Below are 20,911 nucleotides of genomic sequence, written 5' to 3'. Positions count from 1 at the left end.
ACCGGTTGCAGAACACTGGTCTAGTGTATGAGTCTGCTTTAGATTCTACACTTTTGGATTGGACAGTTTACTGAGTGTTCCACAATTGGAATGTTTCAACATTTAAACTGACATTTTTTTTAAATGACATTTTTAAAATTTAATAATATAATACATTGAATTAAATATAAATAATTAGATATGTGAATATATAAAGTTATAAAAACAATATGTAAACAAAAATGTAATATGTTTTATTTTAGTTTAAATATCGTTTACTGAGTTTACAGAGTGTTTCACAATTCCAATTGTGGAACACTCAGTAAACTTCAATTTAAAAGTGTATAACCTGAAGCAGACCCACACATTAGGCAAAAACTGTTTATTTCTAATACAAAGTATTGATGGAAGGCATAAGGATGGTATGATACAGATGAATAAACTGTTTCATCAGAAAATATTAAAAAGCAAAAGGTATGGTTCTTTTTATATTAAAACTATAATATTACATGTGTGTATAATTTTATATTTTAAATAATTAAAAGAAATTAAAAATACATATACTATGATTACTATCATGATTAACTTTTTTAGGAAAGGGCAATGAAGATAAAAGAGGACAACCTGTTACAAGTGGATGTACTGAAAAATCTTGGTTGTACTTAAATGGCTACCCTGTTAAATGCACACGTCATACAGAGGTAGCAGCATTAGTTTCTGGCATAAATCCCTCCATAAATGCAACAACAGATAGTATGGAATTGGCAACATTGCAACAGGTAAATATTTTAATATTTTACAATTGAGAAAATTTAATTTTACTTTAATATTAAAATTAAACTTTGTAAAGGCCTTTTGTAAATTTAAATTGGAAATGTAAATACAAAACTGAATAAAATAATATAATGTAATAAACTAATTACAAAATTAATTGGTATTTCATAAATTTAATAAAATTTTAATAGCTCAGGCATTATTTTCATGGATTTTTAACAAAAGAATTACATATATACAGATTATCCAAAAAAGGCCCCTCATGTTTTGATCATTTCTGACCAAAACAAATCTAAAATGAATATATATATACACACATTGTATTCTGTAATGATTAAAGTGACCAGAATTGTGAAATTTTAAGCACACATTATTTAGTGATACATATAAAAAAGCAAAATACAGTGGGTGATCGGTTAACGAACATAATTTGTTCCAAGACTTTGTTCGTTAACCGATTATCGATTTACCATAGGTTTTTATGGAAATTTGATTAATTCGTTCCGGAGACTCCAAAAAGTAAAAAATATATACTTTTTTACTATGTTTATTTACCTGTAATAGTAAAAATACATATATAAGTAGTCTTGCATTTTTATTAGTCATGTTTTTCCGCTTGTGGGGGTTAAAGAATCTGTCCAATGTCGATTGTTTTTCTCTTTTCATCAAGAGTTTTCAGAAGTAATTAATAGTATTGTAATTGTAGAGATTGACAACTCCATTAACCTTATTCTGGTTTGGATGCGACTTGGATGATCGTTGTTCTGACATTCTCCCACTTCTTCAAAAGATCTTTAGTAATAGATGTCGACATTGGTCCTCTTTCATCTTCCTCTTTTTCAAAAGAAAACACATCTCGCTGAGTTTCTTGGTATTCTTCATTTGAGAGTTCTTGGAGTTCTTCTGTCGTCAGATCAGTTTCAGGTTCCATTATGAGCTCTAAAATGCTCTTTATTTCTCAGATGTCATTTTCATGACTCCATTAGCAGCTTGAGACTTCTTGATATATCTTTCATAACTAAGATTGTGCCTACTATAGACCTGTTCGAGCCATTCTGCCTAGCAATATTAGACATCTTGTGCCCACTTTCTATCTTGGCTATTATCTCTTGCTTGGTTTCTATGGTGAGCACAGTTCTTGACACTCCTCATTTTAGGCTCCATAATATTATCAGTTTCTTTTTTAAATAAAAAGTTCAGAAAAGCACTTACAAAAATTCAGAGAACAGAAATCAACTAGTGCACAAAAAATTATTTAAATGTAAAACCCGGATAAAATTCGATATTTGGTATTAAAATGTTAACGGATATCCGATGAGACAATTAAACTTTCACCTTTCATAAATAAACCCCGACGCAAAAGTTAACAAGTGAACGTCCGACAGTCTCGCGAATACTATAAAAAAAATTATTTGTCAGCTTGGACTTACAAGGGAGAGTTTCAAAATTCGGAGGAATATCCGATCGGTATCGGGTTGACGTCGATGTTGACGTTTCCCACGCTTAGAAAGGTTTCGAATTGTTACCCGAAGACATGGGAAAATCAATCTGTTTTCGTTATTTTCCGTCGCTTTTTTATATGTTTGTTCAGTAAAGTGTTCGTTAACCGAACATGTGTTCGTTGTCTGATCATAAAAATCTTTCTCGAAAGTGTTCGTTATCCGATTTGTTTGCTATCCGAATTGTTCGTTAACTGATCACCCACTGTATGCATTTTGTGTTAAATTTGCTTACATTTTTCAGTAATTGAAAAATGAGTAATATAACATAAAACTAGTAATTAAATAAAACTCATTTTTATTTACTTCCTTTCTATTTATAGACATAACTTGACTAAAGTTTGTTGATTTTTTTATTTTATTTTTCTAAAATATAGTTTTGCATTAAAAACTTAACAATCCTGATTACTTTCCTCCGACAAGGGTTATTCTTGATTCACCTCATTGGCAATACCAGAGATGTTGGAATTCAATTGTAAATGTATTTCCAGGTTTTATTCATTCAAAAAATCTGAAAATATAGGAAACTTGTCTTAACTTGTATTCTACTAGGAGATAATTACAATACTGCAATTGTAAGTTTACTTAACTGAGGCATATTTCTAAACTTTCAAAACCAGAAGCAAATAGCATTTCTTCTGTTTGTAGGTTAACTCTCTGATCTTTATACAAGATAGCTTTTTAGTAACTGTGCAAAACAGTTCAATTTTTTCAAATGGTTCTGTAAATTTTATATGACTTCCACATTTGTCATTTGTGGATACATTACAGTTATATGCACATTACAAATTAAATGAATTCTGAATTTTGGTACAGATCCTAGAAACTATTTAATATACTTTCCAGAGCTGCACCGATGTAGCCAATGAACATGGTTAAATTTTTCATTAAGATGTACTCACTCTGGAGAAGTGGTATGAAGGAAAACAAATGCTTTCATGTTAGCTGATTATTGTTGGAATATTATTAGAGACAAAAAGACAGTCGATAAAAGAAGAAATGTTGTCTATATGCAAAATTTTATTAAATTTTTGGAAAATGAGTTTTATATAATAATGTTTCTGTGAATATTATATCACATATTTATAAATGATTATTATTATATACTAGGAATAAAGTAAGACTGATTAAATTATTTCATCAATACACTCAATATAAATCTTAAAATATTAAGAATATTAGAAAAAAATTAAAATTCCAATTACTCATAAAGTATTCCTGGCTAAGAAAATCTAAATGTAGATTAGAAATTAGCACTAAAAAATTGCAATAGGTATCATAATTTATTTTTTCTCCAGAAAAAAGAAAGCAGTTTATTTTGTATAACAGTGTTGTTATTTACATTCATTCCAAAAAACCTTATTACTATTAACCAGTAGTTTAGTATCAGTGTAAATTTCATCTATTAATAACATTGTTACTTTTTGTTGTTCTATCAAATTTTTAAATTGCTCTTTAATGTAATGAATTTTGTTTTGATCTCTTCAAATATTATAATCAATTTTTGGATTAATTTACTTAATTTTCTTAGATGTGGCAATTTTAAAAGTTTTTTTACTATAAAAAGCCTTATAACAATTTGGACTTGTCAAAAACATTTTAATTAAAAGACAAATAAAACAATCACAAGAAAATCTTAAACTAGGTTTTGGAACTCCAATTAATTTCAGTTTTTCTAAGAAAAAATCAATTTATTTTTCTTAACATTATTGACTAAAGTTTCTTAAAATTTTTCTAGATACTTAATTCTTTATTTCAAGTAATCTTATGATTAACTTTCAGATGTAATTTACAATAATTTATTAATATTTTAATTTGATATGTTTTAGAAATAAAATTGAAATAATATTTACTGTTTCTACCTGTTTGTGTGGAATTTCTTTATTGTTTATGTATATGGTTTATAATAAATCATTATAAATTTTTATACATGCTGCAAATTTTGGAGTTTCATGATTTTCTGAAGCAACAGTACTACATATCATTAGTCTTTCATATTTTCCATTTTTCATCTGAATGACTTTTTGATATGAATTCTAAAGTTTCTTCAATTGTATTGATAAAAGCTTCAATATCTTTAAGATATGTTTCCAAGCTGTTGGTAACTGTTTTTTAAAATGTTCTTCTTAATCTATCTTCTGTACTCTTTTTTTCTTAGGAAGAATTTAATTTAAATGAGGAGCAATATCTGATATAATTGTAGGATGCATCTTTAGTTAATGCTACTCTATAATATTTAATTCTAACAGTTTCATTATTTTTATCAATGAAAACATCACTATCTATAATAAAGCATTCATAAAATGTTTTATACATACAGTTATTGGAATTTTTTTATTGCTTTGAAATTTTTGATATATTTTTCAATATAGCAATAATGGTAACCAATATCATTTGAATGGGAACCCAATACAAAACAAACACATTGTGTAGGTAGGTTTAACTTCAAATATGCCTAAAAGCAAGCCAATTGAAAATTTAAACTTGTTTTATAGTTCTACTTATGTTAAATAAATCTATAATAAATAAGTATACATTTTTATATTTTTTGATAATACTATAAAAGGACTCAACTCATTCTAAACTTATGACAGATTCAATCTTCATCTTCTACATCGACATCAGATGTAAAAATGATGTCTGATGCGTGGCATATATGTAGATGGCTGTGGCTAAAGTCATAGAAAACAAAACTTTATTTAATTATACATACATCTATTTTTAATTTTTAAAATTTGAATACTATTTTTGTCTATAAAACAAACTTTTTGATCAATCCATTACATTTTATATTTAGGGTTTGTTAATCTTGATCAGATTTATTTTAAATTGATATAATGAAGCTTCAGAGATTTAATTATTGTTTTGATTAAATTGTATTATAGAGAAAATTGCAATTAATTTGATTGTAGTCTACATTTACATAAAAATTCAATATTGACATGTATAAAAATATTGATTATTATTTCGTTTTACAGAAACTTTTATGGGTTTTATATGATCTTGGACATCTAAAAAATTATCCTATGGCACTTGGAAATCTTGGTGATTTAGAAGAAATTTCTCTTACTCCTGGTAGACCTCCTCCAATAGAATTATTCCGAGAAGCAATCTTGGCAGCCCAAAGTTACTACAATAATCAACATGTGTATCCATATACATACTTAGGAGGCTACTTATATAGAAATGGTCGTTACAAAGAAGCTTTAGAAGCTTGGGCAAATGCTGCCGATGTGATACGAAAGTAGGCAAATATATTTATTTAATTAATTTTTAATAGCCTGATTATTATAAATTGATTTTTAGATGTATATTCACTTTTAAAAATCAGTAAGATTGCAAATATAAAATCCATCTTATAAACCAAACATTGACAAATAAATATATATATCACACTAACCTTATGAAGCTTTGCAAATATTTTTAATGTACCAAAATATTTGTAAAGCTTCATAAGGTTAGTGTGATATACAGATTGCATATATATAAAGTATACAATCTTATTGATACTTTTTAAATGAATTTTTTTATATAGTGAAATAGGTTTGTTATGAAGAAATGCAATCTTTTTTCAAGTTTCTTTGGAACAAAATTCAATGAACAAATTTAAATATAAAAATATTTTTAAAAAACCTTTGAGTGTAATCAGTTCTAATTTATTTGACAAAAAATATTATTAATAACCTTAAAGGTATTAAAAAAAGATGATGATATATTTTTAATAATCTTTTGTCTAATCCAAAAAAGAATAGGAATTGTATATTTTTACAATTTGCAATATTTGTATTGATTTATGATGATAAGGTTAATTCCATTATAAAGAAGTTTGAAAAAACTTACTGTGTATTATTTATCTTTCTTTTCTCTGTAAACTTTCAGATGAGTTTGAGAATTTTGAAGCGGCACATCTAACATCCAAAGGTTTCACTTGATGACTTTATTTGCTTAATTGACTTTTAAATATTCATTTCAGAATGATGTATTATTTAGTTTTACAATAGTGTTTTGTGTGATTTTTTTCAGTGATAAAAAAATTAATGAAAATTCTAATTAGTAAAAAATAATTTCTCAGCTGTTAATTTTGATAGTTTTTCTGTTTTAAAACATTGTCTTGAACTGGCCTTCATAAACATATATATTCTTCAATTTATTTAAGGAAATTTTATATACTCTCATTGTCTAATGCAAAGGTGCTCAATCTTTTTAAGTGGGATCTATATTAACTGTTATATCAGATGAGGAACAGCAAAACTGACGTCAGAATAAATGGCCTTCAATTAGGCTTTTAGCTTCAATAAAAATTGAAACATAGCAAAACTTAAGCTATTGCTTATATTGCAATTTAAATAACCATTTACAATATTAAATGTTAATCAAAAGCAAGGCTGAATTAAAACTTGCCATATTATTTTGCATTTCATATCATTTTATCAACAAATTATATTTTTGAACAGTTATAGTTTTTTTGACAAATAAAGCATAAAGCACTTCCATTGTGCTTAATAATGAAGAATTTTTCTGTTTAAGGAGGGTATAGCAAAAAATTTTTCTGTTTAGGGAGAGTAAAGCAACTTTTTGCTTTCTGTTCACACTGGATATAGCCATTTTGGATTATTACTTCTACCCATGTTGTTTTTAGAGAAAAATATGTAACAAATTTTAAATTAATAAATAAAAAATGTTAAGCTTACAAGAACATTTATCACAGGTGTCTACAGCATTATTCTGACTACTGCTGATAAAAATATTAATCATTTAGATACCAAAACACAAACAATTGTTTTTAAATGTAAATACAGTAGAGCATCGATTATCCGAAACAATTTGGGACTAGGGTTGTTCGGATAACTGATCATGTACGAAAAAATATATTAACCTATCCCATGTTGAAATTTTTCTCCATTGTGTATTGCTTCACGTTGAATTTTCATCGATGTTAAGCCTAACATAAATTTTTTTTTAAAATGATAATTGTGGCTATTGTATCATTAAAAATTATTTCTTTATTTTGCACAAATGAAATAAATACAGTGGAACCTCGGTATACGACCTTAATCTGTTCCTGGTGTTTGGACTTATACCGAATAGGACGTATACCAAACCAACCTTTCCCATAAGAAGTAATGTAAAAATGATTAATCCGTTCTCATGTAAAAAAAATGGCTGGCTTTATATACCTTGATTTCCTGGCTAGTTCCTGCTTGATTTTTCATGAGATCAGCATGTATCTTTTTAGCTTTCACACAAATAATTGCTTCTGATACGCTGTCGCCAGAACACTGTTTTTCAGTTATCCAAAGCAAAAGCAATTACTCAACATGATCTAATGTCTTCAATCTCTGTTTAGAAATTGATTTAACCCCTTTCGCAACATAATGTCTTTATTTTTCACGATTGTCGATATCGTCGTTCTCGGAATACGGTATGCAACAGTTAAATCTCGAACACGCATGCCACCTTCATATTTCTCAACAATCTCTTTTTTCAGTTCCATTGTGATTCTAGTCATTTTTTATTTTTCTGATGCCTTTTTGCAATTCATGATTAATAAAAATAATAAAATTTTACTTACAAATTAAAATCAGAAGAAATTTAACAAAGTAATAAACCGTGGCACCGCAAACGTCTAGTCTGGTCTAATACACCGATAGTGCAACTTGTTCATAGATGGCGCGTATAATTGAATTAAGTCATCTACTGAACAAAAGTCATATACCGAGCAAAATTTGTTTCGTCCAAACAGGACGTATTCCAAATTGGACGTATTCTAAAGCTGATGTATACCGAGGTACCACTGTGTATTGAATAATATAAAAAGAAAATAAATTATATTTTAGAAGTTAATCTAGTTTCAAAAAAGTTCCAATTCAGCACGACACACAGTCCTCAGAAAAACACCACACAAAACAAGTAGATAGTAGATGGCAGCAAAACTTACCACTCACGATGGGAAAAAAGCCTCGTTCAAATATTGGCGCATCCTTAAGTACTCTCTCATGGCTGCCTGCTAAAGCACGCACACCAACAAAAGTAATATTGGAGTAGCCCAAGACAGCCAAATATTGCAGCACCACAGCAGAAATTTGAATTTGCCGACTGGAATGCTTTCGGTTAACAGATGTTTCAGTTAATTGATATTTGGATAATCAATGATCTACTGTACACGTTTAATTTATCATCATATAGTACTGAATCTTGATAAAACAATAAAAATCATAATAAGTAACTAAATCCTGATGCATCTGTTTTACATCAACAATAATAAAGTCAAAATTAAATTAATTTCAAATATCTAGAACTTATATTTGATGATAAATTAAACTGAAAAAGCCAATTGATAATCTCCACATAAATTTTTAGATTTATTAGAGTTACAGTCGACCCCCCTATAACACTGTTGATTTTTCCGTTTTATATGAATTTCATGTTGTATGAGTCACTTATATTTTACAAATACCTGTGCCAGGCTATGAATGGCTCATGTATTCGTAAAATCTAAGTGACTCGTACAACATGGAATTCATATAAAACAGAAAACTCAACAGTGTTATAGGGGGTCGACTGTATTAAATAATTAAGACATGTTTTAAACAGAGATACTCATAAGGTTAAAAAAGTAACAATGGAATTGGCTGTAGTCTATTTTGTATTTTTAAGAGATTATTTATATATAACTCTTTTTAAATCAAAATTGATTTATGGTATTGAATCTCTCTGCTACAGCATTGATCTCTGGAAAACATCTGAAACAAAACAAAACTGTTTTAAGGATGTCTGGTTAAACTTATATTTTGATGTATCTGCAATACAGTGTATAAAACACACATAGTATTATCTATGCATTCATTAAAGGTTCTATTGGTTATTATTTTTTTCAAATAGTGTGATCAATGAATGAAGATGGCATATTTTGAGAAGCAATATATTCCCCAAATATTAAAGTAAAATAAAAATGAGCATATGTACTGCCAAAATTACACTTCTATAGGACAAAAATGTACAAACTTTATAAAATGAATTTTAAGAAAAAGTTAAAGAACATATAAGAGTTGTTCAAGTGAAACATACTGTGTGCTGTGTTGCTCAAATATTTGATGTGGATAGTAGATGGCAGCAATGCATATGCTAAGACCAGGAAAAATAGTATGTTAAATGCTTAGCAGACACAATGCTTTGCTGCACAAAGGAGATCACTTTTCCAACAGAAGTGTATCATGAATATATCCAAACATGTCCAATGAGCTTTGATTCAGTTCTTGTTTAACACTTTCTAGTCTAATATCATATAATCCACTTTCGACCTTGTACTCTCCCTGAGGTCCATGAACATATGCCTTACGTTCCTTTATATACCCTTTTTTAAACATGTTTTCTCATAATTTCTGTGTTCATAGAATTTTGGATAAATATTATAATGCCTAGTTTCTTATGCTGATAGAAAATAAATAAAAAATTATAAGATTTTAATATTTTTAAAAAATAATAACTAATATTAATTAAAATATTTACATAAATATCTAGTTTATATTAATAATTGTCATTTAATTTAATAAATTAATTAAAAGTTATATTAAATATACCGTAGGATAAAACAATTTATGTTAATGTAATAATAAATGTAAGAAAAGTGGCAACACGATTGATATTCAGACAAACAAAGAATTAAAAATGTTAAATTAAAATTAAGAAAATGTATGATAGTTTTCATGCACTAGTACTTGCATTTGACAAAAAGTAAATACTTTATTATCTGATTATATAAAAATTACATTTAAAAACATAATAAATTATGTATGTGGTTTAATGTATTTTCTATGGAATGCTAAGCCTAACTACTCTGATGAAGTGGAATGGTGTTCTAAAAAAATCAAAAACTAAATCTCTATTGGACATATCATCATAAATTTTTGTCAGGTGCTAGAAAACATTTGATAGAAATAAAAATAACATCATTCAATCAAATTCAATTGCAAACTTTTCAAATGATGCAATTATATAAAACCAAAACTTTTCTTATTTTTATTTGTTTACATTAAATTTAAACTATCTAAAATCCAAACTATATCAATGAATACTTACATAATATATATCCGATTAAACAGAAAAAAAAACAATCTTTAACTCAATTTAATTATGAAAACCAAGAAATTATTCATTTTCAAACAGCACAATTGTATAAATACAGTAAAAACTCAGCACACAGAAGCAGAGTGTGACAAAAAGGTCAGACCTGAAAGTGTTAAGGAAGGCATGCAATCAGTGGAAATTCTTTGTGCATGCAAAGAGTTTACAGAAACACCTGTTTGAACATCCTGCAATGTTTTCGTCTGGGAGGTTCTTGCCCATCTTCCATACAGTCTGGACCTCTTCCTTTGTAACTTTTTTGTCTTTGGGTTGCTGAAAAAGGCCTTAAAGGAACACTCTTTCACTTCTCATTAAGAAGTCTGTGCAGTGGTGGAGAAATGGTTCTGCTCCAGCCTGCCAGCTTCTTTGTGGAAGGTATACAAAATCTTGTTGACCATTGGGACTACTGCCTGAATACCACAGCTTGAAGTCTTTTGTGAGTATATTACTATTGCCAAACTACTCATATTCTGTCAGCTGTACTGCAGTCTATGTTTCATTTTAATGAGCCTTAGACCTGATTTACAGTATTGCCTTTGCATCTGCCATCCATTTTATGATTGCACAGTGTAGTTTAATTTAGTTTTTTACTTTTTGCTTTAGTTTTTTTATTATTACATTTTTGTAGTTTTGTGTTTTCTTAAAGTTTTGAAAATAATGAAGAGAGAATTTCACTATTGTCTATTCCATTGATATAATAATGTTTGATTTATAATTAATTTAATAATTGTATCAATATACTTAGATATTATTATAAAAAAATTAAAACTGTCAATTAAATAGTCATTATATCTAATTAAAAACAAATTTCATTTAATAACTGATAATTGTAATAGCTTATCATTTTTTATGACTATGGCTTTTATTTTAAATTTCCTAATAGTTTATTACTTATTCTTTTCAATGTTAATATTGAAAGTTTATATTTTGCAGATATAACTATGGGCGTGAAGATGAAGAGATTTATAAAGAATTTCTTGAAATTGCAAATGAACTCATTCCACATATTATCAAAGTTGTTAGTACTGGTGGCTGTGAACCTTCTGGTAGATCAACAATACCTTTATTACAAGATCCTCAATGTTTTGCTTATCTTTTGCGTTTTTATGATGGATTGTGTGAATGGGAAGAAGGATCATCTACACCTGTTTTGCACATTGGATGGGCTCGACCTTTAGTTGCAACAATTTCAAAGTTTCCTGCATCCATTCGAGCTCGAGTGGATATACATATTTCAGAAGAGGAAGAAGAAGACAAATTAATTGATGAAAATGAAAAAAAAACAGAGAAAGATGACACAAAAAACAATGATGAAGACAATGTAAAAAATAAAGGAAAACAAAAAGAAAACAAATTAAATGAAAAAGATGGTAATATTGCAATGAATGGATCTTCTGAAAAGAATTCAAATAAATCTCAACAAAAAATTACATCAAAGAAACACATCATTGCTGAATCAGAAAAATCAAATGATAAACCTGCTTCAGGTCAAGAATCAGAATTTTTGAGATCTTTAGTGACGCACATTGATCCAAATGAAGCTCCTCATCCTAATATAATGGCTCTTGCTGCAGCTTGTGGAGATAATATTTTAAATCCTGAATACCTTTTAGGTTCAGGAGAACCCTTTTCTTCTCGGTCATCAAGCTCCTCATCGTCATCAGCTGATTGTCGAGATCTTCTAAGCACACAATCTAATGGAACACCATTTCCTGGTTTGACAGTAGATTCTATGCTAAAAGCAGACAGTCCAGCCGATCTTTTACAGGTTAGTGAATCAATTCATTATCTTATGTATATGTTACAGTCAAAACCCATTTTTAGTTAGAACGCGTTTTAACTAGTTGAAACTAGTTTATACTGAATGTCTTTGTTAAAACCCGTTTTGTCTAGTTAAAACTAGTTTTAACTCAAATTCATTTTTGACTAGCAGTAAATTCTAGTTTTAACTAGACAAAACCGGTTTTGTCTAGTTAATTTACTGCTGTACATGTTTTGACTTTAGATAAAACTAGTTTTAACTTTTAACATTAGTTAAAACTAATTTTAGCTACATAAATATGTTTGGGGGAAATAAAGTTATGTATAGTGATTCGGCGGAAGATGCCTAACATTTTGCTTATGAAGAAAATTACAGCGCTAATTTGAGTTTAGGAGCCCTCTAATGAAAATATCATATTCTGGAGTATGTCTTTCAAATAAAAGTTTGGAGTTTATTTTAAAAAATTCTATACTGTGTTTGCAATGACGACTTTTTCACTGTCTGGCATTTTAAGCATCTCACCCCAAGTATCTGGGTGAGATGCCAAATGCCATTAGGGTAAGATAACAAATATAATTGCTTAAAATTAATTTTTGAATTTCTTAACCAAATTTAATTTATTGCATATGTAGTACAAAGTACTTCATAGTAAGTATAACAGCACAGTATAAGTATTGTTAAGTTTCCGCCCGTTCTAACGTGTTCTATAGCTAGCTGAAAGCTTTTTTCAGTCCAAAAACTTTTTTGAGAAGTCCTTATATAATTTCTATGCATATCCTGCAATAAAACGAGAAAACAAAAGTTTATTAAAAATAGGCATATTAGAAATCAATTAACAAAAAATAGGCACGTTACCCCAAGAAAAATGTGGCATTTTTTCCATTTGTTGGGGTAAGATGCCTAGTAGAGTTACTTGCTCCAGCATGTCCAATCGGGATCGGCAGTAGCTGACAATGGAAACTTTAGAACCTTAACTACATCACACATTTGTTTTTAGTAGTTTTTAATAAATTCCATTTTTACTTTTAGTTTAAAATTATTCTAGAAACATTTCACAACAAAAACTTCGTTCTTATCTAGCTTTTATTCTTCTCAGATGTAGAAAATGAAGTAAAGATAGCCAACTACAGCTTTCCGCACTCAATATTGGCCCAACGATTCATCATACAAATATATGACAATATGTGACATCACCGTTTGAAAATATCAAAAATTAGGCATCTTACCCCGAATCACTCTATATGTTGCAGTAAAAACCAGTTTTTAGTTAGGATGCATTTTAACTAGTTGAAACTAGTTTGTACTGAATGTCTTTGTTAAAACCCGTTTTGTCTAGTTAAAACTAGAATTTACTGCTAGTCAAAAAGGGCGTTGGCCTTTCACTCTTAAGGGCGTTGGCCTTTGAGAGCAACTGAGTGGAGTCTTGTCACTTTCAGAACTGACAAGACTCCACTCAGTTCTGAACTCCCGACGAACTCCCCGAATTCAGCTGAACTTCGCCGATATCTTCCCATTTACGACCAATCATTGTATTCGGATTTTCCCATGTGGACGGATGGGAAGGAGTAGAAATGAGGGGTAAACAGTTCCCATCAAAGCGAGATTTTTAGCGGATAAGGGAAAAACAGAGGATGCTCATACTTCCATCAAAGGAAGTGACTCTCCTAGCTGTTTTCCCACGCTAGAAAAACTTTATTTTTCCATCAAAATGAAAGAATATTTTTAAGGAAAGATTTTACTTTCTGTTTAAATTATTATTTTAGACCTGGGGGCTATTCGGATCTCACAATAATGATGTTTTGCTTTTCTTAATAAATCAGAGATAGAGTTTACTAGTGGCTCAATATAACATGCTTCAATAGAACACAGATGGTTTATGGATAGATAGATAGATATGTACATACATACAAGAAAGACATTGGCCGTACATGAAGTATTTAGCCGGCAGAAAAGAGGGAAAGGGGAGGGGTAGAAGGAGGGAGAGGAGATGGACGGTAGAGAAAGGTAGTATCCCTCTGAACAGCATACATAAGGCTACAGTACCCTCTATTTGGTATTGCATGCAGCTTTTAGGCTGCAAGGCCGTAAAGGGTCTAAAAGAAAACCTAAGTGTAGCAAACACCAATAATTGAGTGCTGCCACGAATAGCTAAGTGTAGAAGTTAGTAGGAAGACTTATATCTACTTAATAGTAATAAAACTGAACATGATTGTGAATCTTAAAACTACTTAACAGTTAGACAGACAATGCAAACAAACACAATGACAAACTAGACAAGATGAACAGACCAACAAAGACAAATGTCCAAGACTCCAAAAAAAATTATTTATTTATTTATCATTAATTTTTTTTTATATTTATTTATATATTTTGTTAAACATTAACTAACTAACTAAACTAACCTACCATAACCAGGATGAACCTAACCAGATGACTAAAGCTAATCTAATTTAACCTAACCAGAAACCAAGTTAAGAGTCCCTAATCTAGCTTACAACTAGGACTAACTGATGGTCTATGGATACCAATTTATTGTTCAGTCTGTTCAGATCCTAGAGTTTTCATTCCATCTTATTGTAGACTACTATGCTAAATTGGCAATTAACAGTACAGTTCAAAATTTGAAATATTTTTCCTATTATATCTATATGTTGTACTTCACATTGTAAACACAGCTTAATCCTTAGATTTCTTGGTTCAGCAAAAGCTGGAACAAGTAGACAGTAGGGAGTGTTTGAGAAGTGTGAATTATAAATTGATACAATGCAGTAACTGTTTATCAGTTTGCTGCCATGTAGCAGGGGTTGTTCATATAAATGGCAGAAAGGGTTCCTCCTTACAGTGCTGTTGAGTTCTTTGAATCACAAAATCACATTATATTGAGTCACTAATATATAATTTTACTTAGTTTCAAAGAAAATAAGATGGTAATAATAATACTAATGAGGAGCTCAATCATAAAATCCAAACAATACTCACTAAGCCCTAAGTATAGACTACACTACCCAGGTTGTTCTAACAAAAGGCTTATCTTCCTTGGAGGGTGGTAGTAGAATCGTAATGTCAATAATGTCTTATTGACATTAAGATTCTCCATCAGAAGCAGATAGACTCATTACAAAGTTTCTTCCATACTTAATAACAGTCATTGTCACTACACTATATAATTGTCCAGACTGTTGATAACTATACTTTTTATTAAACCTAAGGGACACCAAAGTACAAAGAACAAAATGATTCTGTGAACACAAACAGCAAGGCCTGGATGGAAAAAACATTACATGGTAGACACCCAAAGGATCTTGTACAGCTACAAGTTGATAAGACAGCATCAAACCACTGGCTGAAAGATGGGAATCGCTTTGGGAAAACAGGGCTTTATAATTGCAATACAGGACCAAGTTATCTGTACAATGGCCTATAAAAAATACATAATCTAAGATATTATGGATGACATATGAGGAAATGTCATGCTGCACAAGAAACTATACAACATATCACAGGCTGCTGTAAAAGCTTGGCGCAAACAGATTATTCATACAGACATAACAGATAGCTAAAATAATTCACTAGTATATAGCAAACAAATATTTATACAGGAAATCCTCATTAGTTAGAAATTCAAGGGACAAAATAATTGCAACTTTGAATTATTTGATATACACATATTTCTGTACAATATGCCAAATGTCATGTAACTGATGTAATTTCTTAAGCAAACAAAATAAGCTACATGTACAGAATGCTATTTTCAATAATTAACAATAATAATAATAAACAGCAGTTAAACAGCATGTGTCCAGTGAGAATGTCACAGGTTGTCAGATAGGTTTTATAAAAAGTAAAGTAGAATTCCTGGAAATGTAGCCCAAATTATTTTTCAAGTGGCCCAAAAAGTAGTAAGTTGCTTGAATGTACTATCCTAGAGCCTACAAATGTCTCAATCTGCTACTTGTAGCCCAATCTTGCAGTCCCAAACCCGGCCATATTTTATGAGATAAGAGAAAAAAGGATAGTCCATGGATAAGATGTCACCTGAAAATATGTTACTCTAAATGCAAAGCCATATTGACCCAATAAGAGAACAATAGATCAAGAACAATTCTAAATGAATTGTTCTTGATCTATTGTTCTCTTATTCTATGGAGGCACTTTGATCTAAACTAATGAGTTAACTTATGTATATCACAGTTTGGACAGAATTTTCACTTTGAATTTTGAAAGTAGCTATATTTCAAACTAACTGAAGTCCTTAACATGTAAATCTCTATATCCCTGGCTGGAACAAAAGTACAGTTATGAACTAATGGGTTTTTGAACTATCTGAGTTCAAATTAACAAGGATTTCCTGTATTAAATACAGTAATACCTCGACTTATGCAAACCTGGAGTTACGTGATTTTCAAATCTCGTCGATTTGTCTTTTGTTTGAGCACCACACAACTCTTAATTACTCACTCCCCCCACACTATCGTTCAGCTTACATGTTCGGATGTGCCGCGCGGAATCGATGCATAGCTACAATTTATTTTGTGTTATTTATTTCTGTATTTGTTATATCTACGGAGACTTGAGAGACTCTATGTGGTGATTTCTTGTAACCGTGAACGAATCAAAAGATGAGATAAGATTAACGAGAACATTTATTAGCTTACATACATCCGACTTGGATTTTACACAAATTGCGAAATTATACCCCAACTTACACTGTTATCGCTCGGTCCCACATATTGCATAAGTGTGGGTATTACTGTATAAGTATATTTCACAAACTATTCTTGAGAATACAACACAAACTATATTTTGACAGATTGATGATAACAGATAAAACAATCCATCACAATAGACCAGATATTGTTCTCATTCACAAAGTGCACAAAACTACAGGTGTAGGACAAAATAATAGGAACACCCTTTTCGAAATGTGTTATACTTTGACTGTCCAATACAGCCCCACCATGTGTTGCAACAGTCTGCCATCCAGTGGTGGTGAAAGGGAAGGTATCAGTCGAGCATTTGGCAGTGTGACAGTTGCATGAGAAAATTGTTCCCAGCAAAGCGCCATTATGTCCGACCTGTCGAATGTGCAAAGAGGCATGATTATTGGAGCTCGCCTCACTGAAGCATCTAGAACAGCCAACCTTATGAGTGTTTCAAGATCCACTGTGTCAAGGATTATGACAGCCTACACAAAACTGGGAAAGGTGTCTTCTGCAAAACAGAACAGTGGGCGAAAATCGAAGTTGACCAACCGGGACAGATGAGCGTTGAAGAGAATAGTCACCTGAAAACGTAAGACTACACTGCAGCAGATAACCTCTGAGATGAACATCCATCTCCAGAACCCTGTATCCACCAAAACTATTCAACGGGAGCTGAATGCTGCGAGCATTCATGGCTCCCAAAGCCATTAGTGTTGCTGCAGAATGCTATGAAGCAACGACAGTGGTGCCGAGACCACTGAAACTGGACACAACAGCAATGGGAACAGGTCATCTGATCTGACAAATCATCATTTACATTATTTCCAACTACCGGATGTGTGTTCATCTGGCAAACACCGGCAGAGGCATTTCATGTTGACTGGTTCCTACCATGAAGCATAGCAGGGGCTCTGTGACGCTGTGGGGAGCAATATCATGGCATGTCTTGGGGCCAATTGTTGTCCTGAGGGAGAAGGTCAGAGGCAAGCATTATTGCAGTATTCTCGCAGATCATTTACACCCTATGCTTCATAGTCTGTTTCCTGGAGAATGTCCTCTATTCCAAGATGACAATGCTCCTGTAGACACGGCTCGCTGTGTTCAAACATGGTTGGATGAGCATAATGAAGAAGTGGAACATCTCATGTGGTGTCCCCAGTCCCCTGATCTCAACATCATTGAGCCTGTGTGGGGTTTTTAGAGAACAAAGTCTGTGCTCGGTTTCCTCCTCCACGCACACTATCTGAACTCGAGACTGCTCTGCAGCAGGAATGGCTGTGAATTCCCTTAAACTTTCTGCACGACTTTTATTTCTCAATTCCTCGTCAGGGGAATTGAGAAATAAAAGGTGGCCCACCTCCCTACTAATAAATATTTTGCATTTTTTCACAGGTGTTCCTAATATTTTGACCTATATCTGTATCTATAACATTGACATTGCTATACCTAATATACATTATTTACAAAATAGCTATATAGAAAATAAGTAAATATATTGAACTCTCTCAAGAAATAAAATGCCTATGGAAAATGAATAAATTTCATGCAATACCTATAATTCTCTTTGCTGCAGGAGTTATCCCACATTTATTACATAAAAGCCTGAAAACAATAGACATTCACCCAAATTTATGTAGATTTTTACCATTCTGGCAAATTTTCATATTAGAGAGGTTGCAGCCGAAGTTCAAACTTTAAACTTGTACAGCAAGCAAAAGTACACGTTTGATGTTTGAACTCCAAGTAAAACACATTGCGCCACAAGTTCATGTCATGCACTGATTCATGGGATATTGTTGAAAAATGGCAGAAACATTCAAGAGCAATGAAGGTTACCAGCAAAGGTAAATAAGCAAATTAAACTATTTCTAGAAATTTACAAATGAATTATGCTGTTGATGGTAGAAGATGCTGTGAAGGGACAAACCTACTTCTAGTGTTATGATAAGCTATTATGAACACAAATATATAAAAATTCTATAGGCACTTCACATCACTTGCAAAAAAATTGAATAATTAAATAATTTCTGGATTAAAATTATCTGTTTCTTTACAGTGTTATTCATAAATGCTTAAATAATCATTATTTTAATAAAATATGTCATAATTTAACTCAAAACACAGAAAAATGCAGATGTTTAAGACAAACTTCTTGCCATGGTCGACATTCCGAACACCATTGTCAAACTTCTGGGCTTACAAGATGGTGACAATCGACATTCATGTTTTAGAGATGAAAACTTCGGCCATAACCTCTCTATTGTCAGAAAATTTCTCCAAACGATTTAAGTTTTTGTATTGGTCTCACAGGCTTGTCTCTTGGGCCTGCATGTGGGATTTGACAGTGGATACAATCCAAGAATGATACACAGTAAAAAATATTAATAGTAATAACATTGATTACCAGGCAAAAAAAAAGGCTAGCAAAATTTTGCATTTTCTATATATGGATGATTTGAATTTATATGAAAGATCAGAAACAGAAATCTAATCATTGACAAAGTCAGTACTTGTCAATGACTAGATTTCAGTTTCTTTCAGGCCTTTTTTAACACAAAAGTAACAATATAGAAACAGAATTAGACCTTACTTAAAACAAAATTGAATAGTGGAAATAGCATCAAAGCCATCAATACTTGAACTAGCCTATCATACAATATATTGCTGGAATTATTCAATTTAGATAACAATTTAGATAACTAGACTGTAAAACAAGAAAACTCATGATCATTCTCTATGCATTTCATTCCCGGATTAACATTGATAGATTGTATTTGAACCACAGAACTGGAGGCAAAGGTTTACTACATGTAAAACAACTGTTGAAGAAGAAAAGCATGCTCTGCTGATAATGTTAATTAGACAGACCCTGCTGCAGATTAAAAATTGAAAATTTGTACTTTTAATGTTCCAATGTTCAATGAGTAGGTAGGATCATATATACATGTTATTTTATTTTAATTGAAAGAGGGGAGTGCCTCCAGGTTCCACTCATAGGTACGACCTGGAGTTTGGAGGAAAAAAGTTGGTGAAATGGGAGTGAGGGAGATGAAGGATGGGATGAAAGGGGGACAAAGTGGGGGAGACAGGTGAGAGTACATGGCACTTGCAACACAATTATTGAAAGCATAACAAAACATAATACAGAAAAAGAATTGACCGAAATACATTGATGTGCGCCAGACAGCGGCGAGTACAAAAAAAAAAGTATACATACATAAGAGCTACAACATAAATATACATAATAAATTGCATGATATGTACAGTGATAAATCACTTACAAGAAGCGTAAAAAACAAGAGGAGCTGGTTGGAAGCCTGAAACAATTGTCATGAGAAAAGATAGCCAGTTGGTCAATCATTACTAGCAGACTGCTGATTGCGTGGTGGGTTGAGTGCTGTTGTTGTTTCCAGAAACTTGATGAGATGTCGATAAACATTCGGGTCTTCATGAGTCTGCTGTTAGGGCATGGCCAGTTGTTTCCAGCGTGGAGCACAAGCCCCATGAGTCTGTCTCTCTCCTGTTTAAAAAGTTCACAATCCCACAGATAATGCTGGCTGTCTTGGATTGAAATATTGTTGCAGGGACAGATGTCCGTGTTTTAAAGATGAAGCCTTTTTAAATAGCTATTGAAATTACCATGTCCAGTAATTAACTGGGTCATGGAGAATGTTGGTTTGAAGTGTTTCCATTTAAGTCTTTCATTAACGCTTGGGATAAAGGTGTGCGTTAATCTGCCTGTAGATCCGTTATCCCATTCTTCTTGCCATTGACCAAGAGCAAATTCCCAAGTCCATTGCCTGATTTTCGAAGCAGGAATTTTGTTGTAGCAAGCGGCCTGTTTGGCCAGCTGATCAGCTGCCTCATTTCCAGGTACATCAGTGTGTCCCTGGACCCACCTAAAGGAAATCACATACTTGTGGCTATTGCTAAGATAATGATGGATTTGCAGGATATTGTCACCCTTATTATGGGGACTGAAGATGGAATGGAGGGCTGTCGTACTGTAAGTGTAAATGGTGATAGTTTTGTTGCGAGGGAACCATTCAGAATAGATATGATCCATCGCC

At 31.4% G+C, this 20,911-nt stretch overlaps 1 protein-coding gene across 1 annotated transcript in view; it reads left to right on the top strand.

Annotated features, from left to right (window-relative positions):
- The window catches only part of LOC111627933 (menin-like), a 69,876-nt gene that overhangs the window by 31,602 nt on the left and 17,363 nt on the right, over positions 1-20,911 (top strand). Inside the window, exons 3-5 of the mRNA XM_023371624.1 lie at positions 574-758; positions 5,231-5,496; positions 11,310-12,144. Of these exons, the coding sequence (XP_023227392.1) occupies positions 574-758; positions 5,231-5,496; positions 11,310-12,144 (1,286 nt within the window). The remainder of the gene's footprint in view (positions 1-573; positions 759-5,230; positions 5,497-11,309; positions 12,145-20,911) is intronic.

This window comes from Centruroides sculpturatus, unplaced genomic scaffold (assembly GCF_000671375.1).
Source record: "Centruroides sculpturatus isolate CEXI.00-Female unplaced genomic scaffold, Cexi_2.0 scaffold230, whole genome shotgun sequence".
NCBI lineage: Eukaryota > Metazoa > Arthropoda > Arachnida > Scorpiones > Buthidae > Centruroides > Centruroides sculpturatus.
This window is presented reverse-complemented; position numbering and strand designations above follow the sequence as displayed.